Source organism: Sturnira hondurensis, unplaced genomic scaffold (genome assembly GCF_014824575.4).
Source record: "Sturnira hondurensis isolate 20B ecotype Veracruz unplaced genomic scaffold, ASM1482457v3 Scaffold0022017, whole genome shotgun sequence".
Classification (NCBI taxonomy): Eukaryota; Metazoa; Chordata; class Mammalia; order Chiroptera; family Phyllostomidae; genus Sturnira; species Sturnira hondurensis.
The window spans coordinates 8,699,150-8,725,906 of NW_028094648.1; the positions used below are offsets into that span (position 1 = coordinate 8,699,150).

A 26,757-nucleotide genomic window follows, 5' to 3' on the forward strand; every position below is an offset into this window, starting at 1 on the left:
CCTTGTTACATGTTGTCTCTTTCCCCTTCTGTCTCACAGAAAAATGGGAGATCAACCCTTCGGAGCTGACCTTTATGAGGGAATTGGGGAGTGGACTGTTTGGAGTCGTGAGGCTTGGCAAGTGGCGGGCGCAGTACAAAGTAGCAATCAAAGCTATTCGGGAAGGTGCGATGTGTGAGGAAGATTTCATAGAAGAAGCTAAAGTGATGATGTAAGTTACTGTGTTCTTTCGGGTTCCCCTTTCAGCATTACAAAGTGGCCCCTCACCAACAGTCGCCTCTGACCGCTTCTTTTCCTGTAGTAACTGTGCGTGCACATGACTTTTCTCCCAGGAAACTGACACACCCGAAGTTGGTGCAGCTTTATGGTGTGTGCACCCAGCAGAAACCAATTTACATTGTTACCGAGTTCATGGAAAAGGGCTGCCTTCTGAATTTCCTCCGACAGAGACACGGTCATTTTAACAGAGATGTGCTGCTGAGCATGTGTCAAGATGTGTGTGAAGGGATGGAGTACCTGGAGAGAAACAGCTTCATTCACAGAGATCTGGTAAAGAATCAACCGCCCTGATTCCCATTCACTGGCCAAATGCCTTTGTAACACTGGGTCGGCGAATGATCAATGATGCGTTAATACCCAATTTTTGTTCTGAACAATATTTCACTATTATTTTTAAGCTTGGTAAGTTTGACTTGTGCCACAGTTTTAACAAAGATTTCTTTAAGTCTAATACATGATTACACAGGCAATGGTATGAATAAAACATAACCGCATAGGTAATATGTCCCAGCGAGTTATCACCCATACATTCTTGGACCTCCAGAAGAGTCTCATGAAATAGCTAGTCGTGACAGTCTTTCAGGTCAGCTTTATTTTACAGATAAGAAAATTAAGCTTTAAAGACATGAAATGACTTGCATATGGTGATAAATGAGGAAGTTCAGCTTGACTCATTTTTTAACTACTAAATCCTATCCTTTTTTCCACCTCACGCACTATCAGCAAAAGCTACATAACAGAAATCTTTGTTGTATTTTTTTATCTCTCAAATCCCTGGGAAAAGATGGGAACCCTTTGTTAATTCCTAAAGATGCCAGAAAAAGTATATCTTCTATTAATGACTCTAAATGATTGTGATGGAGGCACTGAATTCTCCTTCTCTCTCACTCTTTCCCCCTCTCTCCCCTTTCTCTTCTTTCCCTTTTTCTTTCCTGCTTGTTCTTCCCAAACTCGTCTGTTTTGAGCATGTTGGTAGACCCATCGGTGCCCCACCCCCTGCAAACCCTATTTTATCCTCTGGTTTTTGTGTTTTCAGTTTTGATTCTTTTCTTAGATTTCACTGGTAAGTGATGTCACGTGGTGCTTGTCTTTGTCTTACGTGCTGAAGGGCCCCTCACATTGTCACTCACAGCAGGACATCCTTCTCATGGCTGGATAATATTCAGAGTGGATACATACCACATCTTCTTAATCTCTCTGTCCACTGGTGAGCGTTTGGGTTGTTTCCTTGTCTTGGCTGTGGTGAATAATGCAGCGATAAGCCTGGCCGTGCCTGTGTCTCACCAGAATCCTGCTTTCATTGCCTTTGGATAGATTCCCAGAAGTGGAATTGCTAGATCATATGATAGATCTATTTTTAATGTTTAGGGAACCTCCATATTGCTTTCCATAATAGTTGGATGAATTTAAATTCCCATTAATTTACATGCATAGGGGTTCCCATTTCACCATGTCCTTGCCTGCACCCGTTGTCTCTCGTCTCCCCGGTGATGGCCATTTTAACAGGTGTGCAGAGGTATCTCACAGTGGTTTTGATTTGCATTTCCCTGATAATTAGTGGATGTTGAACATCTTTTCATCTTCCTGTGGGCCATTGTGATGTCTTTGGAAAAATATCTAATTAGTTCTTCTGCCCATTTTTAAATTGGTTTGTTTTTTGTTAAGTTGTGTTAGTTCTTTATATATTCTGGATGTTAACCCCTTATTTGATACATGGTTTATGAGGTTTTTTTCTCTTGATATAGGTATGTTGTTCCATTTTGTTGATTATTTCTTTTGCAGTGCAAAAGCTCTTGAGTTTGATGTAGTCCAGTTTGCTGATTTTGCTTTTGTTGTTTGTGCTTTTGGTGGTATGTCCAAAAAAAAATCATTGCTGAGACCAGTATCAATGTGTTTCTTTCCTACATTTTCTTCCAATAGTTTTATGGTAGCAGGTCTTATGCTTGAGCCTTTGAGCCATTTTGAGTTAATTTTCGTGAGTGGTGTGAGAGGGGGTTCAGTTCCACTGTTCTGCCTGTGTTTCTCTAGTTTTCCCAACATCATTTGTTGAAAAGACTATTCTTCCCTCATTGAGTGTTCTTGGCTTTCTTGTGGATATTTGCTGACTGTAAAAGCCAGAATTTACTTCTGGGTTCTCTCCTCTGTCCCTATTGGTCTGTTTTGGGGCCAGTACCACACTGTTTTCATTACTAGGGCTTTGTAGGATAGGTTGAAATCAGCAAGTGTGATTCCTCCAGCTTTGTTCTTTTTTTCTTAGGATTGCTTTGGCTGTTCAGGTTCCTTTGTGGTTCCACACACACTTAGGATTGCTTTTTCTATCTGTGAAGAATGCCTTTGGTATTTTGATGGGGGGTTGTATTGAATTTGTAGATGCTTTGGGTGATCTGGCATTTCAACAGTATTTTTTCTTCTGACCTGTGAATACAGGATCTTTCCACTTTCCACTATTTCTGTCTTCTTTGATTCTTTTCAGCAAAGGCTTGCAGTTTTCACTGTGCAGATCTCCCACTTCCTTGTTCAAATGGGTCCATAGTTTATTGGTTTTGATGCTGGGTGAACAGGATAGTTTGCTTTGCTTTCTTCTCTGATGCTTCATCACTGTGTGAGGGAATGTTGCTCCTGCCGCTTTGCTGGCTAATTCCAACCGTTTTTTAATTGACTCTGGGATTCTCTGTATGTAAGATTGTATTATCAGCAAATATTGAGTATTTTATTTTTTCCTTTCCAATTTGGATGCCTTTCATTTCTTTGTCCTGCCTAATTGCTCTTATCTGGGACTTCTAGTTCTACATGGATTAGAGGTGATGAGAGTGGGCAGCCTTGTACCTGATCTCAGAAGAAGCCGTTTCAATTTTTCCTCCATTAATCGTGTTAGCTGTGGATTTATCATATGTGGCCTCTATGATGTTGCGGTATGTTCCTTCTATAGTCAATTTGTTAAGGGTTTTTATCACAAATGAATGTTGCATTTTGTTGAATGCTTTTTCTGTGCCTGTTTAGATGATCATGTGGTCTTTATCTTTTATTGGTGTGAGGAATTACACTTGCAGGTTTGCGTCTATTGAACCATCCTTGCATCCCAGCGATAAACCCCACGTGGTCATAGTGTATAATCCTCTTAATGTGTTCATGAATTTTGTTTGCTAGTGTTTTGTTGAAAATTTTGGCATCTGTATTTATTAGGGATATTAATCTATGGGGTTTTTTTTGGTGATATCCTTATCTGGTTTTCCTATCAAGGTCATGTTGACTTTAGAATGAATTTAGAAGTGTTCCCTCTTCCTCAATATTTTGGAAGAGTTTGAGTAGGATTGGTGTTAATTCTTCTTTAAATGTTGGGTAAAATTCACCAGTGACCTTTGCCCTGCAGTTTTCTGTGTTTGGAGTTTTGGATTGCTGACTCTCCACCTGCTGACTCGCTGTTGGCCTGCTCACATTTTTTCCTGATCCACTCTTGGCAGGTTGTGTGTTTCTAGAAATGTATCTATTTTTTCTAGGTTATGTAATTTGTTGGCATTTAATTGTTCATAGTAATCTCTTATAATTCTTGTTTTTCTGTAAATTAGTTAAATTATTTCTTTTGTTTCCAATTTTATTTATTTGTCTTCTTTTTTTAGCTAAAGGTTTGTCAGTTTTATCTTTTTAAAAAACTGCTTTTTAATTTTACTGGCCCTTTCTTTAGTTTTTCTGGCCTCTAGTTCATTTATTTCTGCTCTGATTTTTATTATTCCTTCCTTCTGCTAACTTGGGGACTAATTTGTTCCTCTTTGTAATTCCTTGAAGTGTGAAATTAGGTTGTTTATTTTGGGTGTTTCTTATTTTTTTAATATATGTGCTTACTATGTGGAACTTTCCCCAGAACTGCTTTTGTTTCATTCTATAGAATTTGATGTTGTATTTTCATTTGTTTTGAGGTAATTTTTTATTTCCCTTTTGATTTCTTCTTTGACCCACTGGTTGTTGAGAGATGTGTTGTTTGTACCCACATATTTGAAGACCTACTCACTTTCCTACACAGTTACCTCTTTGTATGGTGGTGAGTGCCCAGTTTTATTCTCCTAGCCCATTTCAAGTTTAAATAGTATTTTTTTTGCTGTTGAGTTGTATGAGTTCCTTACATATTTTATATATTAACCCTTTATCAGATATTTGGTTTGTAAATATTTTTCCCATTCTGTAGTGAGGCAGAAGAGCCCAGGTTTATGCTCGTGTGCACAGTTGACCCCAAACAACATGGGGGTTAGGGGCCAACTCCTACACTGTCAGAAACCTGTATGTAACTTTTGACTGCCTAAAATCTTAGCTACTGATAGCCTACTGTTGACCAGAAGCCTTACCAATAGCAGACGCAGTCCATTAACACATACTTTATGTCATGTGTATTAGGTGTCCTGTGTAAGTAAGTGGGCCCTTGCAGCTCAAGCCCCAGGTGTGTGGGAGCTGCCGTGTGTTGGAGACATTTCCACAGGTGCACACACAGTTCTTGAACAGACACGTCCACCCTCCACAGGTGTTGACTGGGGCACACTGAATTTAATATGAACAGAACTTACAGTTTTCTACTTTTATCGTGGAACTTTGTGATTAATACATAATTATAATGTTGTTTCCCAGGCTGCCAGAAATTGTCTAGTGAATGAGGCGGGAGTGGTGAAAGTATCTGATTTTGGAATGGCCAGGTAAGTCTGAGTGTGTGTGAGCGTGTTCTGTCAGCTTTGGGTTGAGTTAATATGAGTCTGTGACCTTTTCCTTGGACGCGCAGCGAGCCTGGCACTGTCTTTGCAGTTCGGTGTGTCAGCTTCTTCCTCGAAGCCTGTGTCAGAACAGTTTTGAAATCACACATTCTGTTACGTTAACAAAATATTAGCGGTACCCATAATTTTTTATAGAGGAACTAATTGATTTTCTGCCTCTTAGTCTTTTTGGTATAAGGTAATAAATTACTTATATTTTGGAAGATTTTTTTGCTGAATGTATCCATTACTGTTAGTTAGCTTCAACTTTTTCTCAGGTAAACTGGTTGTTGAGAAGTTATGATTGCTTAATGCTCTATTATAGCTTGTTGAGTGAGTAAGCGTGGCAATAATCTGCACTATCGAAGCAGAAAGGCAACTTGTTAGCTGTTCCGAGACCGATTCATTAAAATAAACACGTATATTCCGTGTTAATTGTTGTTAATAACTCTTTCCACTAGGTGGTGGTATAGCCTGTTAAACACAATATTTTTCTCCTCTCCCCCACCCCAACACCCAACCCCCTGGAGGTGAACTAGATGTCTAGAATCTTTTGTTTTCACAGAAATCTGTTTGGGGATAAAGTTCTTACAATACCCAAATCTGTAGTGTTTTTATTTGCTTAATTTTTGTCATTTAATTTGTCCTTCTTTAGTGCGTCTTTCTTTCCCTCCATCCATTCATTCATCCGTACATCCATCTACACGAAATTAGGTGCCTACTAGGTGCTCCAGGCACAATGTTAGACTGAACCATAGCAGAGAGGCCTGGCCCACATGCAGCTTATCTTCAAGAGGAGGGTGAAATGTGGAACCTGAGACTGGCAAATGGGGGGAGCACAGTGTCGTGACAAAGCAGGGGCCAGTGACTATGTCGTTCAGGGCAAATCTGACCCATCCCATTTTGTATGGTCTGAGAGCCAACAACGGTTTTCACATTTCTACATGGTTGGGAAAAGCATTAAAGGATATAACATGTGAGCGTTATCTAAGTGACAATGTTCACAAGCAAGGTGTTCCTGGGTCACAACCTCCCTCATGAGTTTATGTGTTGGCTCTGGCCGCTTTCACCCCACAAAGGCAGAGCTGAGGGGTTGGGGTGGAGCCCTCTGGCCGGCACGGTCTAAAACATTCATTCTCTGGTCCTTTCCAGAAAAAGTTTGTCGGCCCCTATGATGGAGATATCTTAGGGCTGGGGGTGGGGTGGGAGCTGAGTGATGGAGTGGGGTAGCGGTGAGGGTGGTTACTTTCAATCTGGTACTCTGGAAGACCTGAGACCTGGATATCTGAATGAAACCAAAAAGGCAGAATGTAGCCAGTTTGGTGAAAACCTGAGGATAAAGTTTTCCAGGTGGAAGAAATAGCAAACATGAAAGTTTGAGATCTGGGATAAGCTTGGCCTGTGCAAGGAATGGAAGGAGCCAGGGTGGGTGGCCCACTGTCGGCACAAAGAGCATTCATGACAGGGGGCAAGGACCAGGTCACACAGATCAAGTTCAGCTGCTAAGGAAACTCAAGTCCAGGGAAGTTAGCTGTGTTACTCTCAGAAATGGGACCAGAACTGCCGACAATCAGTGCTAGTTGTTTGCTTTGTATAAAGATGCTGTGTATCTGACAGGCAGTCCTTCAGTATTACGTGTTCAATCTTCATAGGGTTGGCTTCCAGAAAATCTGCGCTTTGGTATCGGCCTCTGTAAAGCACTCGTTGTACACTAAATTCAGACTCCCCTAGTTGACAAACAAATTGCTCCAGCCCATGGTGGCGTTGTCACCATCTTTGTCTGCATAGCCAAGGAGGTTTGTGCGATTATTTGAATATTTTCCCAAGGGACTTTTAGAAGTGACCTTAGTACATTCGTATGAGACACAAACATATTCCTCTTGTGGATACATACCGACCGCGTTGTGGAAAGGGCTGAGGTTCTCACAGGTACCACTCCAATCAAGGATTCCCCAAGACATAGCCGGCGTTACCAGTTTGTGTGTGTCCTGCTAGGAAGGATACTGTAAGCATGCTCCCATAGAAATGTTGTCTAATACTGTTTTGAGTGTGTGCATGTACACTCGTGTGTGTGTGTGTGTGTGTGCATGTGTTTAGGAGCAATGTCATGGTTTGTAAGTATATACTCCACCATTTACCTAGGTCACTTTGCAATTTGCTTTTTCAATTTGCTGCAGTTTTTACCTGTGCTCTGTGGAATTGTGGGGGCTGAAAGCGCGTGTGTCTCCGAGCGCTTGCTTTTCACCACTTCCTTTAGTGCAGCTTTGCCTTAGATGTGTTACATGTGGGCCCTTTGGGTAGAACTTTGTAACAAAACAGCTTAAAAAAAAAGTTGGCAAGCTGTCTTATTGTATCCTGCCTCTATTGCCTATTAAAAAAAGGAAAACAAACAAGGACGAACGTGAAGCTAGTAATGTCACCATGCCTCTATTTCCAGTCCCTCAGTGGAGCGGAGGTGGACGTCACCAGGCGTGGCCACCGAGGCAAACATTTAGCTTCGACAGGATGCTTGTTGGACTTCAGTCAAGTGTGTTTTGATTCTAAGGGGGAAAAAATGAAGCAACACGGACCTAAGGCAGACCGTAACCTGGAGGTGTAAGCCTGTGGTGTGTCTCACTGCAGGTACGTCCTGGACGATCAGTACACAAGTTCTTCGGGGGCCAAGTTTCCTGTGAAGTGGTGTCCACCCGAGGTCTTCAATTACAGCCGCTTCAGCAGCAAGTCGGATGTCTGGTCATTTGGTAAGACCTGGGGCCCGTCTTTACTTAGCTCTGCTGGGGAGGAAGTGGGTTCCTCACTTGGTAACCCTACTTTTTTTCCAGGCGTCTTAATGTGGGAAGTGTTCACTGAAGGCAGAATGCCCTTTGAGAAGAACACCAACTATGAAGTGGTAACCATGGTGACTCACGGCCACCGACTCCACCGGCCGAAGTTGGCGTCCAAATACGTGTATGAAGTGATGCTGAGGTGTTGGCAGGAGGTACAGAATTTGGGGGGCCTTTTAAAAACATTTCTAAAACATTTATGGATCTGAGCTTGGTAGATTAATAACGTGTTGCCTTTATAGCCTAGTGCGTTGGTGCGTGTCTTTCACGATTTCAGACTCTTTGGAGGAAGCCAGTGCTCTCAGCCCAATTCTGGATGCTGGGAAGGAGAATGTGGAGAAGTGGAAATGCTAATAATTAAGATAGTGAATTCAGGCTGCCCCACTCCCAAGTGGGGGTCCTGCCACAGTTGCTTGAGTTTGAGACTCAGGAAATAAGCCTGGGATAGTGGCTCTTGTTTCAGTGGGCGCCTCGTATGGTGGAAATACAACTCCTTCACCAGAGAGGTTTTCTGTCTCCCAACCTTGGTTTTCTCAGGTCTTTGTACTAATGTTCTTTGGAAAGTTTTCCTTCCCTGTATTGAAATGTCAAGAGAATGACTTTTGGAAGATAATAATTATCATTATTATTATTAAAGATAATAACAGTAGCTCACAGGGATTGTGTGCTAGACACCATACTAAATGCTTTAGATTTAGTTCTCAAAGTAACCCACTGAGATGCAGGTACTGTTACTGGTACTACCCTGGGGATGAGAACTAAAGACTCGAGACTAAATACCGAGAACTAAATACCGAGACTCGTGAAGTCGGTGCTAGCCCAAGGCCACTTAGCCACAGAGAATCAGAGTCCTGTCTGATTCCGAAGCCCATGCCCTCTGCCGTTTGCTATAAGCCTCCTAAGAGCGTTGACTGGGATGGGCAGAGGCCTTCTGGCCAGGAAGTGGCACAAGGGGGAGAGAGAGGGCAGCATGAGCAAAGGCGAGAAGGCAGCAATGAACTTGGTGTATGTACCTGGGGGTGGAGATTGATTTGATTGGGCAGCGAGCCCATGTGAGTGTTTTTCTGGGAAATGACACCAGGTAGCAAGGAGGTAGGGGATGGGCAAACTCACCACACTTGACTGTCAGGCAGTGAGGAGCTCCATCGGGTTCTCGAGTGGGGGCACGAGCGCAGTGCGGCGGGAAGCCTGGCCTAGCAGCCGTGCTTGTAGAATAGATGAGACCCACTGGGAGACGCCTGCGTGTTCCAGTCCCAAAGCAGCGGGTGCCTGGCTCCGTGTGCTGTTGTCCAAGTTTGGGAAATCAGTTTTGGAATGGATTCCGGAACCCACAGCCTCTCTTTGATTTCTAATCCTAGAAACCAGAGGGAAGGCCTTCCTTTGGAGATCTGCTGCGCACGATAGATGAACTAGTGGAGTGTGAAGACACTTTTGGAAGATGAGGAGTGCTGTGGTCAGTGGCTTCCAGATTCCAAAGCACAAGGAAGAAGTGGCACTTGGTGGCTAACTTTTAATTTACTCAGCACTTGGATGTCTAGATTGTTTTACTTACAGAGTGACAACCCCTGAAGCATCTGCTTTTGGACCATCCTTAGCTGCATGACTGAATCTTCCAGATTATGGAGATGCTGATTAAAAGCCCTCTTACCCATTCCACGGGGCTAGCGTGCCCGCCATGGGGCCGTGTTAGCTGCTGCCAGTGGAAGACCAGGGGATTTGGGAAGGGCAAGGGCATTAGAGCTGTGTTCCAGCATGTCTCTTCCCTTTAACTTCTACAGAAATCTGGGCCTGGGGCGCTGTCTAGAATGTGGGTTCTGTAGGAACCAGGAATCACATTGGATAAGTACCCATCCTTTATTTTGAAAACACGTTTTCAAGACTGCCTTAAGTATTACATTACAAAACATTTGTATGCTGTACATATTGTAAATATATATAATATATAAAGTTATATATTTATAAGAAACATGAGTTGTCCTTTAATTGAAACTTTGAATTATGTAATATATGCACTAACCTTTTTACACTGGGGGTGGTGCCTTACAGCTCTCAACTCCTTTCCCCTGGAGATCAAATATTCCGTACTGGAGCAAAAAAAAGTATGGGCCCTCTGCCGTTGGTGCCCGCTCCTCACTCAGGTGGGCATGTCTGGGGCACCTGAACAGCGGGGGACCGGCAGGGCCCGTGGTTGGACTGAGCAGCCCTGCCCGTGGCGTCTGCAGCTGACCGGGGTTAGGTGGAAAATTGAACTGCTGCTGATCAGTCAGTTTCTGCAGCTTAAGAATCTGCCCCAGGACACAGAGGCTGTGAGTGAGGTGCTGGGCTCTGGAACGGAAGGATGGGGTGGCCTTCACAGCAGAGGTGGCCTGCTGTGAGTGGGAGCAGGAAAAACGCACAGCGTGATTTACTGAGCTGTCTCCCATGGGTTTTGGGAGGGTTTCGGACTTGGGCTCCTGGATCTGAGAGACTGCCGTCACAGCCTCTCAGTGGGCCCTGTGATCGAGTTTGTTTGAGTGACTTTCTGACTCTCAGTCTCTGACTTAGACACCTGCTGGTGAGGTCCATCCTCTTTCCTCATGCGCCCAGGGGAGAGAAACGGTCTCCCTCAGCAAGAGCAGAGGCCAGGTGGGTGGGAAGCCGAGGAAGACACGGGGCCCCTCTCCAGGCTTCTGTCCATTCTGGGGACAGCCCTGCTGTCTGTCCCTGTGCTGGGGAGCACTGTGTGAACACACAGCTGCTGCTGGCTTCTCTGAATGGCCCCTCTGCCTCGACCCTGGGAGCCATCTCTTTCCCTTGTGGTCATTCGATCCACTGAAGGCTTCTTCTAGCCTTTCCAATCCCTCTTACGATGGAAAGAAGTAGAATATCTATCCGAAGTCTGCCACAGTCTGTTTGCCACCTTCCGCCTCATCTTCCTGTTTCACCATACCCCTGTCACACACACACACACACACACACACACACACACACACCTTTTAACTGATATAGTTCACTCAAAGAGTTGGTCATATTCGAGTCATCCTCTGTTGTGATTGTCACACTTTTCTCCTCCCTTCCTCTCTCACCTGAACTCCTCCCTCCCCCTCTGTCCCTCTCCCCTTCCTCCTCCTTCCCTCCCCCTCCTTCCCTCCCCCTCCCTCCCCATCCTTCCCGTTTCACCCTGAGGAGCTGTGTTCCAAGTGCCCAGTGGTGCTGAGGAGAGGGAGGAGGGGCGCAGTCCTGGCACTGACTGTCACATTTACAATGGATGTGGAAAACAAGATAATACCTGGCAACACCTGGGAAATTTTCCAAATGTTGGAAAATGTGGGCAGCATCTGGAAAGTGTTTTCCAAAAATCTCTACATGTCTCACTAAGACTTAAAAAAAAAAGTTTTTATGTGAAGCAGAACTAATGCAAAGGTAAAGTAAAAAGAGAAGTATCCACCCAGAATGCTTAGAGATCTTAATCTGAAAAGCAGGAAATAGGGAGGGCAGTGCGAATGTGCCGTGTGTTCGTTCGAGTCGGTCTCGTTAGTTCTAGTACATTTGTCTTTGTATTTCCCAGTGGGATGAAGGAGAGCGCCTGGGTGCATTTTGTATTGTCGCTTTTATGTTTCTTGGCCATGCTCTAGTCAACTTTTATGTGTATAATTTTATTGGTTGCATGCCCCCCACCCCCCAAAAAAGGTTTCCTCATATGGCCCCTGAAGTGTCTGTACGGAGAGGGAGGACAGAACATTCTAGACTTTGTCTTCCAAAACCTAGAATCTAGGTCTGTTTCTACCACGGGTCCCTTATCCTCCGCTTCTATTTCTTTCTCCCTCCAAGGAGGGCAGTTTGATTTGGTGGCTTTTCAGGTCCCTTTTACCAAAATTCTGTGATTTCTTGAAAATGTTGTTTGCTGGAGTTGCCCGCACAGTAGGGAGTGAGAAACGACGTGCCCCGCCCCCAGAGATCTGGATGCAGATTGGGGCGCTTTCTTTCTTTCTTACACAGGCCATTGGGCTGTCATTCACACACTGCTGAGGTTTCAGAACAGGAAAATAGGTGGGGCTGGCGTGGCCCATGAGAAACACCGTGGGTGAGCTATGACTTCAGTCGAAAGATGTGTGTGTGTGACCGGAGCGCCGCTGCAGGACTGAAGACAGCGTCGTCTGCCCCGGGCCGAAGTGCAGCCATGATCCTCTCCACCTGTAAGTGAGACGGCCTTGTCCGTTACCCTGGGGCCGCTCTGGGCGTGCCCCTCATCCTTCGCCCCAGAAGGGGTCTTCTCTAAGGCGTGGTAGGGCATATGACATTTGGGGGACAGTGTCCCCCGGTGGGACCGGGGCTTGTTTGTTATTTAAAGAATCACTGTGTCGGTATCACTTTAGTAAATGTTCACCAGTGAGACGGAAAAAGAAAGCAAAGCAAAAGCAGCGTCCTTCCATCTGTAGAGAGGCAGCGTGCAAAGTGTTTTTAGAGGGATGTCTAGTGTTGACAGCTCAGGTTGGAAGGCGAGGGGACCAGGTCCTTGTTCTGGGGCTGCTGCCGCCCAGGTGGGACACCCGTGGCGACTGCTTTATGTCACTAAATGGTGACGTAAAATGGTGACTGTCTTTTTGCCTGCCTTCCAACAAGACATCACGCAGAAACAATAGATTACAACGACAGACAGGTCCGTCCTGAACTTAATTTTGGAGTTGCTTTGGAAGACTATTCAGTCCCATGTGCAGTTTTGGGAAATGCTCATTCGTTTAGCTCTCTGACTCAGAGGTCCTTATCGTGCAAATAATTAAAAGTAGGGAAGAAAAACAGCCTTTGATTTTGATTCTGACTAAGGAACCAAACTTCAACGCAGCTCCGTCACATCAGATGAAAGCAATCAAAGGCCAGCTAACAAAGTTTTTATGTTTCTGGTTTTCAAGTGGCAATAGGAAAAAGTGATTGCAGCTTTAAAATGTTACCCGCCTGGCCCTGGTTGGGCTCACTTTCCGGTCAGGGCACATACAAGAAACATCCAGTGAATGCACAAATAAGTGGAACAACAACTCAACATCTCTCTCTCTCTCTTTCCCTTTCTCTCTAAAGTCAATAAATAAAAAAATGAAAAATAATGTTTACACCAAAATCACCTCCTAGGACCCAACCTTTGCCAGCAGTATTTGTAAAACTAATAATAAACCAGGTTGTTCCAGTTGTACTGACCTGCATATAAGTTAGGGTCTTGATCTTGTCGTAGATAAAAACAGGGCTGCCTACTCTTAGACGTGCGGGCGAAGCAGAGCAAGGCAGAAAGCGCGCAGGGGCAGCGACCTCTCCCACCTCCCCCAGTGGCAGGACAGAGACGAACGGTGGCCTCATAAAAACCATTTATTAAAAGCTATGTGAGCATCTGTTCTTCATTTCTTCTGAGGTCAGAACTAGAGGAGAGGCGATAAATTGTCATAGGAAGGGATCAGTTCTATGTAAAATAAATAATGGTGAGGGTTGGGGCAGGAACTGTAACTGCCCAAGGGATGAAATAGGTGACCACCTATTGGCGGAGTTACTCTGAGGATCTTTCTGTCTGGCTTGGAAGGACATGGATTTGGCCGACTCTCGCTGTCCCTCCCAACTTCTGACCATTTGGTTTGATGGTAAGGATGGCCTTTTTTCTTCTGCTCTAAACTGCAGCTGGGCATGGCTCTTTCTTTTGGCTGGGTGGAACCGTGAGTATTTACTGTTGACATCAGAAAGCTAAGACAAGCCTCAAAGCATATTACTATGAATAAAAAAAAAATTTGTCTGTGTTTGCCAGGCCAGGGGCATTTGCCAAGTATGTTTGTTGCTTCAGGGGCTGTCATAGAAGGCTGGCCTTGGAGTCCTCCGCAGGGCGGGGGCACATAAGTGCAACCTTGATCCTACTGAATGGTGGGGAGAGCCCAAGAGAGGCCTCAGGGCACTGCTTCTAGGAGGTTTCATTTGTGCGAGGTTCTGTTTGTGAAAGGGAACCCCCATTGCTAGGCTTTCTCCCAACTGCCAGTTGCCCCGACAAGGGCCCCAGCCCAGGAGCGTTAGAGGACAGGGCGCAGGTGGAAGGGCCGGGGGCTCAAAGAGCTCACCTCTTTCCTCTCCTCCACCTCATTTTCATCTAAGTTCTCTGCCTTTCTTTTCCTCCCAATTTATAAAGGAACAAGATAATTTATATAACTGGTTCTTTAGTCTCAGCATGTATAAAGTGTGCCTGGGATGCTGTTGAAATGCAAGTTTCTGGACTCATCTGCATACTCTGCAGAGTGAGGTCTGGACCCCTTGGTCACAGTTTTTCTAGGGCCTCTGTGTTCAAAGCCTTGTCTTGCTCCTCATTGCACGTGATTCCCACACCAGCCCTGCTAAGTTAGCATCTTCCGTTGTTACTGCGAATATGAAGACAAACAGGGTAGCTGTCCAGGGAGGTGCCAAGATGGTCCCCCGTGATGTCCACCCCCTGTACCCACCCCCTGCTCACTCCCTCTCCTTGAGTATGAATCGGGCCTAGTAACTTCTCATGAATGGAGTATGGTAAAAATGATGCAGTGTAACTTCTAAGACGAAGTTGCAAAAATGCCATGGCTTCTGCCCTAGTGCTCTCGGGCCGTCTGTCTCCTGGGTCTGTGAGCAGCCTCTGGAGACTCCCCATTGTGAGAACCAGGGCACCGAGGCCTGCAGACTGCAGTGTGAGTGAACTTGGAAGTGGATTCTCCAGCTCACTGCAGCTAAACTGTGCCTGGACTCCTGACCCACAGAAATTGTGAGACCATAAATGTTCCATGCCTCTAAGTTTGGGGAGAGTTTGTTTCCAACAACAAATAACTAGCTCAGTGGCAAAAGGAGAAAGAGCCATAGGCCACCACTTGGACTCAGGCTGGAGCCAAATACTCAGAAACAGAGAATTTCTCACTGTGGATATGGACATGGGTATAGGGATCTTTTCTTTGGTCTGTAAATCATCTCGCTGTTATCCCTCTGCACTGCCTGTCATAATTATGGCCACCGTAGCCACTGTGTCACTGCATCAGTGAGGGTTCCATGTCTTCTCGTGTGCCGGCCTGCAGATTCCCCCATTGCTCTGAGCCATGCCCGCCTGGCCAGCATCGCCTGGCCACCGCCTGCCCGCCGAGGGGCAGGGAGAACGGCTTCCGCTACAGTGCCGAGCACACCGGCAGGGCTGGGGGCCGGGCGCTTCTTCACATCACAAGCTTAGCCAGCTGGCTTCGGTGTGATTTCTGTGAGCGCTTCAGAAACTCGGCTCACAGACAACAGTCTTCTAGGAAATAACTACTCTGAGACCTGGGGGCGGGCGGACTTGTGAGCGGGCTGCAAGGTGGCTGCCTGCAGCTCACATCAGCTCATTGCCAGGGAGACATCAAAATTCCTGCACAGGGCACACAAAGGCTTCAGGGTGTTGGAATGTTCTGGGGTGAGGGGTCACCCCGGCCGGAGCTGTGAACAGATGAGCGGTCTTCAGGGAGCCTCTGCTTCTCCTTCCAGCACCCTTGGCTCCCAGGAACACCATCTTCCCTGGTGCCCAGTGCCCCCTCTAGCCTCCCAGGTTTCTAGAATCTCCTCGCCGCTTCCTCACCCCCGACACCCTTTCCGCCCCAGCCAGACCAAGCCCCATTCTTGTCTTCCACTCAAATTTATCCGCTTACTGTCCCATGAGCTAGGTGCCTGTTTTTTGTTAGTAAGCCATGAATCTTTTAATGTAGTTACTACTCTTACTTCAAGGTTTCACAGACAAGGATACTGTTAAAAAATAAATTTGAAATCTAGCATAGGGTTGTTAGCATATTTTGCCTGTAGGGTTAAAAAGATTTACCTCTATGGTGACCATCAGTTCCTAGAAGAATGACCATTTCAGTATCAAAAAGAAATGCACAGAGGGGTGTTCGTTTAGCATTCTTGTTCAGTGTGTCCTTTGAATGTCAAAAGGAGGCACACACACAAAACAAGAATGATTTAACACTCTAATATATAGAGTGTGAACTCAGGACAGCTTCCTAAAATGAAAAAAAAATTAATGAAAATGTTAGTGTTTCCTCTCCCTTCCCCTCCCTTTCCTTCTTCCTCCTTCATTGGTGTGGATTCTTGGCTTGGCATTTGGAAAGCCTCTTCTGATGCTTAGTCAAAAGTAGGAATCCATGCTAAAGAAAGCTAGCTATGTGTCACGCCTCCTGGATAACAGGTTAAGTCAATGAAAATGTGTCTGTCTTCAAAAGGCCCTTAAGATAGAGTTCTCCCTGGCTGGTGTGGCTCGGTGGATTGTGTGCCTGCTTGCCAACCAAAGGGTTGCTGGTTCAATTCCCAGTCAGGGCACATGCCTGGGTTGTGGGCCAGGTCCCCAGTAGGGGGCACATGAGAGGCAACCACACATTGATGTTTCTTTTCTCTCTTTCTTCCTCCCTTCTCCTCCTTAAAAATAAATAAATAAAATCTTTAAAAAAGAGAGAAAGTTCTGTTGTGGGAATTTATGACACTAATGAGGAAGTTTGGCCTTCCAGTAAATTTCTGAAGAAAAAAAAGGGCATGTCTTGCAGTGAGCTTAGAGGTTCAGCGCTTAGAGGATTGGCCAGGAGAGCAGAGCCGTTTCACCCAAAGCTGCAGGGTTGGCACCAGAATTCCTTGCCTTAAAGCCACGACCTTGAGTACGTGGGCAGGCGACTCTCCGGGCCTTTGGTTCAGGGCAGAGCTCGAAACTGAGCCAGTTACTCATGTTTTCAAATAAAAATCTGTAGCCATCTGCCAGTTATTGTGACCAAATTCAGAAGGAATGAATTTCACTCGAACCACTGATTCAAAACGAAACTCTGACATCGGAAATGCCAGGGGATGAACACGAGGTTACGCTGTTACCTAAACCTCAAAACATTAGAAACGGAAGGTGCACCACCGGCGTTGCTTCCCAGACAGCGTGGCCCGCAGCTTTTCGTCAAGTGTTTGTTGTGCTGAAAGGTGGCCATGGGAGCCAGTTGTGGGAAGTAGTGCTTCTCACATTCCCTCCCTTCCAGCGCCCCCTGGTGGAAACCCGGTCCCAGAAAGAGCCCTGGTGTAGCCAGGGGAGGGGAAAGGAATGCTAATAAGGCCCAGACCCGGGTGAGAGGAGACGAAAGCCTTCCCAGAAAAGAACGCAAATACCAAATAAAATGAGAGGCTGCACTGCCTGACCAACGAGAGGCGCACCACTTCCTAAAGGTCACAGAGATTCCGTTGGACGTGATGACCTTTTCTGGATTTGCTGGTTCCTGATATGTAATTAAAGGTATTTGCTGGGGGAATAAAAAGCAGATGATGTCAGCCTGGGAGAGGAGGCTGGCTCCTTCCTGCGATAATCCTCCACTCTGAATACATCCTTCCAGTGGGCAAATAGTCATTGCCTATCTCTGGGGCATTTTAGTGTCTCTGGCAAAAGCCATTGCTTGATAGGCATGAATTTTGGCATAAATTGGGAATTTTCCAAAGGTGCAAAAATGTGTTCCTTCTGAAGACACATCAGCAAAAGCAATCCCAAGAATGGTTTCTGTAATCACCGCGTGAATGTGGAAGTGACTCTGTTTATTTATTCACCTGGGAGACCTGTGATGCTTTAAATTGAAAATGACCCCAAACCTAATAATCATTGCTAACAGCTTTGGAATGAGTCAGTCCATCAATCTATAAAGATGAATAGTGTCTTGGAAAGTCATGCCCAGCAAGGGAACACCAGGGAGCTGTTTGGCTTTCACAATTTGTTTTTTGCTTACTTAGCACGCCATTCTTTATTGGGCAGCAACTATTTGTTAGCAACTGTGGTGGGCAGAAGGGAGGGACCTGTCCACAAGGCAGAAGCTGGCCTTCCTGCTCCCAGCTGCTGTGGATCGCCAGGGAAGAGAGACCAAAAACCTTATCATAATTAAAGCAGTGGCGGGGTAGGTTGGTACCTCTACTGGAGGGCAACTGTCTTGGCTATTAAATCAGGAAAACGAAGCATTTGAAGATGCTTTCTCTTAAATTCCAGGCTTCGGGAAAGAGCCGAGGTAACCAAGGGAATGTCATTGGGTGTGTAAGCCACTCTGCTTGTGTGTAATCATGTACTGTGGGTTCAGTGAACAGGAGAAGGCTTTTTTCTTAGTTCCCAGATATCAATTCTGCCAGCTGACTGAGACCAGCAATTTCTATGTATTTCAATTCAAGGTATTAGGATGGTTAATTTTGTGGCTCTACTTGGCTGGGACCTGATGCCCAAATACTCAGTCAAACATTATTTTGGCTGTTTCTATGACAGAGTTTTGGGGGTGAGATTAACATTTACATAGGTGGACTTTGAGTAAAACATTACCGTCCATAACACAGGTGGGCCTCATCTAATCAGTTGAAGGCTTTAATAGAACAAAGAACAAAGACTGACCTCCCGTGAGCAAGTAGGAATTCTGCCAGCAGACTGCCTTTGGACTTGAACTGTAGCTCTTCCCTGAGAATCTGGCCTACCAGTCCATCCTACCAAATTTCAGACATGCCAACCTCTACAATCCTGTGAACCAATTCCTTGGGATAAATCTCTCTTTCTGTACATGCTAATACATGTGTCATGTTCCAAACATGAAAATGCCTTTAAAAGAAACTACAGTACAAGTTTACTATTATATCACTTATACCTTATCAAGAATAAGTTTTGCCTTGACTACTGTGGTTCAATTGTTTGGACATTGCCTCGCAAAATGCAAGGTTGCTGGTTCAGTTCCTGGACAGGGCACATGCTTGGCCTGCAGTCCAGTCCCCAGTCTGGACATGTGTGAGAGGCAACTGATTGAAACTTCTTTCTCACATCGATGTTTTCCTCCTTCTCTTTCTCCCTCCCTTCCCCTCTCTCTAAAAACAAATAAATAAAATCATTAAAAAGAAAAAAAGAGTAAATTTCAGAGTCTCACCTAGGAACTGTTTTGATAATGGGAGAGAAAGCCAGTGAGAGTCCTGAGCAGAAGGAACATTTGCCTCCGAGTCAGGGGTAAGAATGGGCTCGGCACAGAGCAGTTGCAGGTTGGGGATCAGCTGTGGCTTACTGGGCCTTCTTCCTCTGTTTTGTCGGAGAGGGAGAACCACACCTGCTTCTTGTCTATTTACTTTAAATACATCCTGTGAGTACCCCGAAAGTTCCCTGGAACTGGGTAGGGGAAGGTTGAAAATTAAATGAGTAACTGCTATGTTCTAGGCATTTGCCTCAGCTCCTTCTTCCCTACCCTCTACACATCCTCTACCGTATTTTATCAGTATACAATGATTCTTTTAAAAAATACTTTTACTTTTAAATTAAAGTTGACATATGATATTGTTTTAGTTTTAGATACACAACCGCCTGATTAGACATTTGTATAATTTATAAAATGATCACCCCAATAAATATAATACCTACCTGACACCATACATGCAGGTGGTTATTACAGTATTACTGATTATATTCTCTTTGCTGCATGTTGCATTCCTGTGACTGTTCTGTAGCTACCAAGTTGTACTCCTTAACCCTTTCATGTTTTTCACCCACCCCACCCCCCATTTGGCAACCATCATAATGTTCTCTGTATCTATGAGTCTTTTTGTTTTTTTAGATTACATATATAAGAGACATCATCTGGCATTTGTTTTTTTCTTTCTGATTGAGTTCACTTAGCATACACAAAATAAGTCATGTCCACCCTGCTGTTGCAGATGGCAAGATTTCTTTCCTTTTTTATGGCCGAATCACATTTCGATGTATATATGCAACACTTCTTTATCCGTTCGTTTACTGATGGGCACTTCGGTTGTTTCCATTATCTTGGCTGTTGTAAATAATGCTGCAATGAACATGTGGATGTATATGTCTTTTCACTTTAGTGTTTTAGGTTTTTTTGGATAAGTACCCAGCAGTGGAATGTCTGGGTTCTTCTTTGCCTCTTGTTGAGGCCTTTGCTTGAAAGTCTGTGTTTTGTCTGGTGTGAGTACTGCTAACCCAGCCTTTTGTTTGTTTGTTTCCGTTTTCGTGAAATATTTTTTTCCATCCCTTTATTTTCAGTCTGTGTGTGTGTCTTTCGGTCTGAAGTGGATCTCTTGTAGAGAATATATATAAGGATCTTGTTTTGTTATCTTTTCAGTTACTGTATATTTTTTTATTGGAGCATTTAATCCATTGACATAATAGCATTTAAAGTAATTGTTGCTATAAGGGGACTAGATGATAATGGAAAAATGTAATAAACATTATATATATATATTTAAGCTAAACAAGAGTATTTGTTGAGATATGTATATTTCTAAAATACATTAAAATTTTAGATTTTGTAAAATATGTACTTTTGTATATTTTCAGTTGAATTTTAAATGTCAGAAATTTTTCTATAATTTCACTATCTGATGAGAATTTTAGAAATGTCAGAATTTTTTAGTTATCTCAAAATTTATATGTACATGGTAGCTATCTACTACTAAATTGTGACATTGTATTTTGGGGGAATTGGTTGATTTGTGTATTTAAAGATATTATAGATATACAATTAAAAACACAACAAAACTAGGATATTTAGTGAAAGTACCTATTGTCATTTGAAACAAACAAATTACATGTTCGTTAGAATACCTTCTATATTTTCTTACTTGATCTCAATTACCAACTTTTGTCATTATTTGGAATACTAAACATTATGTATATTCTTATGACAATTTATAAGGTAATATCCATAGGAGCAATATTTTGTCCTTTCTAAACACAAAACAATGTTTAAAAGACATATTGTCTTATTGGTTTAAAGTATGCTCTATATCATAGCCTTTTCTCTGAACACTCTTAACACATATACTGCAATATTTTTACCTCAAAACCTTACCTAAGTGAAAATATAAAAGGCATAATTCCAATCAATATTCAGTAGCAGCTTTACCTAGTTTTCATGAGAGTAATTTAACTCTGTTGGTCAGAGTTGTCATTTGTATGTAATTGTGGTACATAAGATGATAACATGTGCTAGTTGAAGAATAACTTTTAATTAGCTGACTTTTGATTAACTTTTAATTCTCCAGTGATAAATCACCAATAGAAAAATAAGTCTTCCATTTAGAAACAAAAAATAAAGTAATCATTGATAGATATGTATTTAATACCACTTCATTACTCATATTTATTTATTTTTCTTCTTCTTAAAGAAGACCCTTTAACATTTCTTGTGATACTGGTTTGGTGGTGATAAACTCCTTCAGTTTTTTCTTGTCTGGGGGGCTTTTTATTTGTCCTTTGATTCTAAATGGTAGCTTTGCTGAGCAGAGTGGTCTTGGTTGTAGGTTCTTGCATTTCATCTCTTTGAACATTTTGTACCAATTCTTTCTGGTCTGCAAAATTTCTATGAAGAAATCAGCTGATAGTCTTATGGGAGTTCCCTTGTAGGTAACTGTCTACTTTCTGTCTTGCTGGTTTTAAGATTTTCTCCTTGTCTTTAACCTTTGGCATTGTATTTTATTTATTTAATTTTTTTAGATTTTATTTTGCCTGTCACACATCCCCACTCTGCCCTCACCTGGGGACCTGGCCTGCAGCCCGGGCATGTGCCCTGACTAGAAATTGAACTGGCAACCTCCTGGTCCACAGGCTGGCACTTAATCTACTGAGCCATACCAGCCCGGGCAACCTTTGGCATTTTGATTATGCTGTGTCTTGGTGTGGGCCTTTCTGGGTTCATCTTGTTTGTGACTCTCCTGAACTTGTATGTCTATTTCCTTCACCAGGTTAGGGAAGTTTTCTATCAGTATTTTGTCAAATAGGTTTTTAATTTTTTTGCATCTCTCTTCTCCTTCCATCACCACCATGATGCAAATGTTGTATGCTCGAAATTGTCCCAGGGACTTCTTGACCTAGCCTAATTTTTTGTTATGTTTTTTCTTTTTGCTGTTCTAATTGTTTTCTGCTTACGTATAGTTGAAATCATTGCTTTGATCCTTTGCTTCATCTACTGTAGTGTTGATTCCCTGTAATGTATATTCTTCAGTTAGCGTATTCTTCACTGCTAACTGGGTATTTTTTTAATGTCCTTTTAACTGGTTTATATGTCCTTTTTTTATGCTGTTGAAGTTCTCACTAAGTTTCTTAAACATCCTTATAACCGTTGTTTTGAACTCTGGTCATTTGAACTTTGGTCATTTGCTTGCCTCCATTTCATTTTGTTTTTCTTCTGATTTTCCTTCTTTGAAGTCATTTAGGACATGTTTCTTTGTTTTCCCCTTTGGTTGCTTCCCTGTGTTTGTGTCCATGTATTAGGTAGAGCTGCTATGTCTTCCAGGCTTGGTAGAGTAGCCGAATGTAGCAGGTGTCCTGTAGGGCCCAGGGGTTCAGCCTCCCTTGCCACTTGAGCTGGCCCTTCAGGTGTGCCTCCCCTGCGGTCTGTGTGCATCCTCCTGTTGTAGTGGAGCCTTGATTGCTGTTGGCATGTCATTGGGAGGAACTGGCCTCCAGGGCCTTTGCCTGTGAGGACTGGCTGCTACTGCAGGGGAGGAGCTGCTGTGCAGGAGCCGGACCCATAGAGCAGGACTTGCTCCGTGGGGCCTTGGTGCCCACTGAGTCCGTCCTTTGAGTGGGTTGCTCTTGGGGGTGGTTGGGTTGTAATCAGGCATGGCGTGAAGCTGTCTGCCAAGTGCACATGCTCTGGATCCTCCTAGGAGGTGCTGGCCAAGGTCAGTCACTGCCTGTGCCCTGCTGGGGGGGGTGGGGTGGTCACCTGACATGAGCTACAGTGCAATCTGCAGATGGCTGCTGCTTGTGTTGGGTGTGGAAGTGCTTGGAGAGGCCATGCTGTGAACTGAGTCTGGCTGTCTCAGTTAGTGCCAGGCCTGGGGCCACCTAGCAAGAAGTATGGGTACACGGAGGCCAGGTACTGCTTGTTTCAAAGATTTTAGGAAAGCTAAGTGAGGCTGTTTGTATGGAAAAGACCCCAGAAACTGTTTGGGTAGGCCTGCAAGTTGGGTTGGGAGGGGTCTCAGGGTATCACCAGGGTGGGGCAAATGACCAAAGAGAGGTTAGTGCCCCTGACTAAATTGTCAGGTATTACATGTTTTAAAAATTTTGCAGCACACTGGTTGAAAATTTCTGCCTTAGATTGTCAAATAAAAAAAAAATAGCCGGCAACACAATAACTATCTGGTGTTAATGTTCTGTCTTGAACTGTAAATATATAGGTCATATAATAGAGTTGCATCTTATTGGTCATGTTGCATAATCAGGTTGCATCTGATTGGTTAATTCTTGGTAACAGGAATCCTCTGCACAAGTATAGACACCTGATTTATTTAAAAAGTCACTGTGGAGCAATAAGCGTAGCTAATTATTGTTATTATTTTTTTGTAAATCAAAATTATACCTTTTTATTATCAGATTGGCAAAAATATATTTTTTGCTGTGCTGCAGAGTTATGGTAATTAGTCAGTGTGCTGTGAGATGAAAAAGGTTGAAAATCACTGCCATATACTATCCTACTACAGAAAAAAAATTGAACACCAGAGAGGTTTTACCCATTTTATTTAGCATTTTGTAGTTTAATGCTTGGTTTTGGGTAAGCTTCATTTTTTCTTTTGAATATATCTGGGACAAAAGGTTAGACTTATGACCTACTACAAGTGCTAGCTAAAGCTCCGGAAGCTCAGTTTTCTTCAACTTTACTCTTCTGCATAGTGGAACGGCTGACCACAAAAGATCGTGGTAAGCCTAGTTTTCTCTGCGGCCAGCATCGAGCTGTGAGATCTCGTGTGGTAGAATGAGTTACCAAGAAGTAGAGCCCAGGTGTATGTGATGGTGTGGATATTGGGGGAGCCTTACTGAATAGTTATTGACTGGGTTTTGCCATGTGCCAGGCACCGACGCTGGGTGCTATCAAGAAGACAAAAATGCAGGCAATGCAGTCCTGGACGTTGGAGAGCTTACAGTCTGGACCAACAGTTCCCAGTTAGGGGTGATTTTGCCTCGAGAGGACATCTGACAATACCTGGAAACATTTGGGTTTTCACAGCTGAGAGGAGAGGGGGTGGGTGTCAGAGGGCGGGAGGTGTTGCTGTTGGCCTGTGGAGCAAAGCGGTCAGTGCTGCTGCCGAACCGACAATACACAGAGCAGGCCCCACAACAAAGACTCGTCTGACCTAAAATGTCAATGGTGGTGCCACTGAGAAACGCTGTGAGAGCTGAAACCCACACAGAGAGATTTTAATGACCATCCAGTTAAGTGCCACAGTGCAGGACACAGCACGTGTTCCTAGGGAGCCCAAAGGAAGATAAGCTGGGAGTGGATTGCAGTGTGGGGTTTTTTTTTTTGTTTTTTGGCGGTGGTTTTTTGTTTGTTTGTTTTTTCACTCCGGAGGCAGGCAAGGTGTCTGTGAGAATAGAGCGAGCGGAAGAAGTTGGTGCAGCAGGAACTGGTCAACACTGAGTCAGAGTAGAGTGGACCATACTGTGAAGGCCTTGAAAATAAGGGGAGGTACACTCTAGTGCCGTATGTGGTTAAGGGTCTTTTTAAGGGGCTGAAGATGTAGAGCCATTAGCTGAGACAGACCTTTAAGGAAATGAATATATACAATGGATGGAAGGAGAGAGAGCTCAGAGGCAGAGAATTTAGCCAGTTCATTCGGTCACTGAGCAAACACTGGTTACACAGTGATTCAGAGCAGAAACTCTGGAGTTTCTGGAATCCAGTCCTGGCTTTGCACTCACGAGCCCTAGACTCTCAGCGAGGAAGATCCTCTTTGTGGTTGGAATTCATCACCTGTAAAGGGGCCTCTACTTCACAGAGTCATTGTGGGGATTAAATAAATTGATACAGAAGTACAGGTGTGGCCTGATGAGGGCTTGGTAACAGGGGAAATACAAAGTAAAATGCCAGACAGTTTGAACAGATTAATGGCAGATTGGATATACAGGATGGGGCTCAGAAAGAATCCAAGATTTCTAGGGTGGACTCATACATACACAGACATGGGCAAATTGGGAAGAGAAAGTGACTGAGCAGTTTTCTTACTGAGAGGAGTGAGGAAGATGGTAATTCTGGTTGGGCAAAAGGTAAGACAGTGGCTGAAATAAAGAATTTAAGAGCCTTTTGTATCCATCACTAAAAATCATGTACATGCGAAAAGTTATTAATCCTAAAAGAGACCCCCTACTTTCTAAGCCACAATCTTACCTGGTTTTCTGGGGATTTTCCTTCTTTTTGAATCTATAAATTCTAGTTTTTGAAGTATGTCAAGCATATGGAAAAATAAATAGAGACTAATAAAGCGTGCCAGTGAGTATTCAAGGAGTGAAGTGGCCATTATGGACACTTTTTTGGCCTGGAAGCTATTACAGGTGCTCCTCATCTTTTGATGGCGCTGTGTCCTGATATTGAAAGTTGGAAATACATTGAGCCTGCCTAACCTACCAAACATCATAGCTTAGACTAGCCTACCTCATCTGTGCTCAGAACACAAGATCTAAAATAAAGCTGGCAACTCAGGACACTGTAGAATATTGGTTGTGTGCTGGTGTGGCTGGCTGGGGGCTGTTGCTCGCTGCGGCTGCCCAGCATCACGAGAGAGTATCACACCACACATCGGAAGCTCAGGAAAAGATCAACATTCCAAGTGTGGTTTCTAAGGAGTGATTTTGCACCATTATTACCTTGAAATAGTCCAAGTTGGATCGTTGTAAGTTGGGATCATCTGTAAATGGTTTTGGTTTATCTTAAGACATGAGGCCATAAGTGATCACTGTTCCCCTGACTGGACCATCTTATAAAGGTTTCTAGGCCGAATACAGGCTTCACTCTGCATTGACCTGTGACCAAATTGTTTTCTGTGTTCAGATTCTACTAAGACTCCCTACCACATACCTAGTCGGGGGCCTAGCTTCCCTTATTTCAAGGAGTTTTGTAATTTCATTCTACACCCACATACAGGTTTCATTTTCTCATTAGGACTGAATCAGGACAGATGGGTGCTCTGACAGGGTTATAATTTGATGCTCCTTCGAACCAATTCATTCATACATTCATTCACTGAAGAAACATTTGTTGAGTATATTTTTGTGTCCAACACTGTTCTAACCTCCTGGGCTATAACTGTGAACAAAATAGACAAATATCACTGTTTACCTTCTAGTAGGAGAGACCGGCAGTGAAAAAAATTGATGAACGAATAACATAATACATTAGAAAGTGAGAGATGCTATTTTTAAAAAGAAAAGAAAATGTAAAGCGCAGTAAGTAATTCCAAAGTCAGGAAGTCCGAGTGGCAATAATAATCGCCCAGGGTGTTTCAGGAGAGATTTGAGCAGACTTGAAGGAGCGGAGTGAAGGAGGTTGAGACCTGGGGGAATGGAGCTCCGGGAGAACAGAAGCGGAGAGCCCACGGGGAGAGCAGGCCGGTGCGCGCCAGAAGCAGGTGAGGGCAGTGCAGCTGGAGGAAATGAGGGGCAGCACGTGGGAGAGAAGCAAGAGGCCACAGGAGCTAGACCACGGGGCTCTTACTTGCTATTGTGAGAATGTGGCTATAACTCAGGTGAACTGGGGAGCCAATGTGAGGTTTGGCCGTAAGGAGTACCATGATCCTATCTGGGTTGTAAATTAATTACTTTGCTCATGGTGTTGAGAATAAATTATAGGGGATTCTGGGCATAAGCAGGTAGAAATTAGGCTGCTGTTGGTATAACCCAGATGAGCTGGTTGGGGCTCAGACCATGGCAGTGATGGAAGGGTAAAGAAAAGCAGTAAGATTCGGTGTGTGTTTTAAATAGTGTGAAATAAAACATAAATGAAACAAATATTCAAATACATAAATAAAACAAAACAAAAATGAAAGCATGAAATTTGCCATTTTAACTGGTTGTAAGTAGACAGCCCAGTGGCATTAAGTACAGTCACAGGTGGTACAGCCATCGTCACCATCCATCTCTGGAACTTTTTTGTCATTACGAACTGAAACGCTTG

At 43.9% G+C, this 26,757-nt stretch overlaps 2 protein-coding genes across 4 annotated transcripts in view; both read left to right on the forward strand.

Annotated features, from left to right (window-relative positions):
- TEC (tec protein tyrosine kinase) overlaps positions 1 to 9,778 on the forward strand; it is a 113,429-nt gene extending 103,651 nt beyond the window's left edge. For all 3 annotated transcript variants that reach the window (XM_037034078.1, XM_037034079.1, XM_037034080.1), the window contains exons 13-18: positions 40 to 211; positions 333 to 549; positions 4,894 to 4,958; positions 7,635 to 7,753; positions 7,835 to 7,992; positions 9,196 to 9,778. In XM_037034078.1, the coding sequence (XP_036889973.1) occupies positions 40 to 211; positions 333 to 549; positions 4,894 to 4,958; positions 7,635 to 7,753; positions 7,835 to 7,992; positions 9,196 to 9,279 (815 nt within the window). In that variant the 3' untranslated portion in view covers positions 9,280 to 9,778. The remainder of the gene's footprint in view (positions 1 to 39; positions 212 to 332; positions 550 to 4,893; positions 4,959 to 7,634; positions 7,754 to 7,834; positions 7,993 to 9,195) is intronic.
- A 2,040-nt stretch (positions 9,779 to 11,818) lies between these two features.
- TXK (TXK tyrosine kinase) overlaps positions 11,819 to 26,757 on the forward strand; it is a 55,782-nt gene continuing 40,843 nt past the window's right edge. The window contains exon 1 of the mRNA XM_037034137.1: positions 11,819 to 12,012. Coding sequence (XP_036890032.1) covers positions 11,925 to 12,012 — 88 coding nt within the window. The 5' untranslated portion in view covers positions 11,819 to 11,924. The remainder of the gene's footprint in view (positions 12,013 to 26,757) is intronic.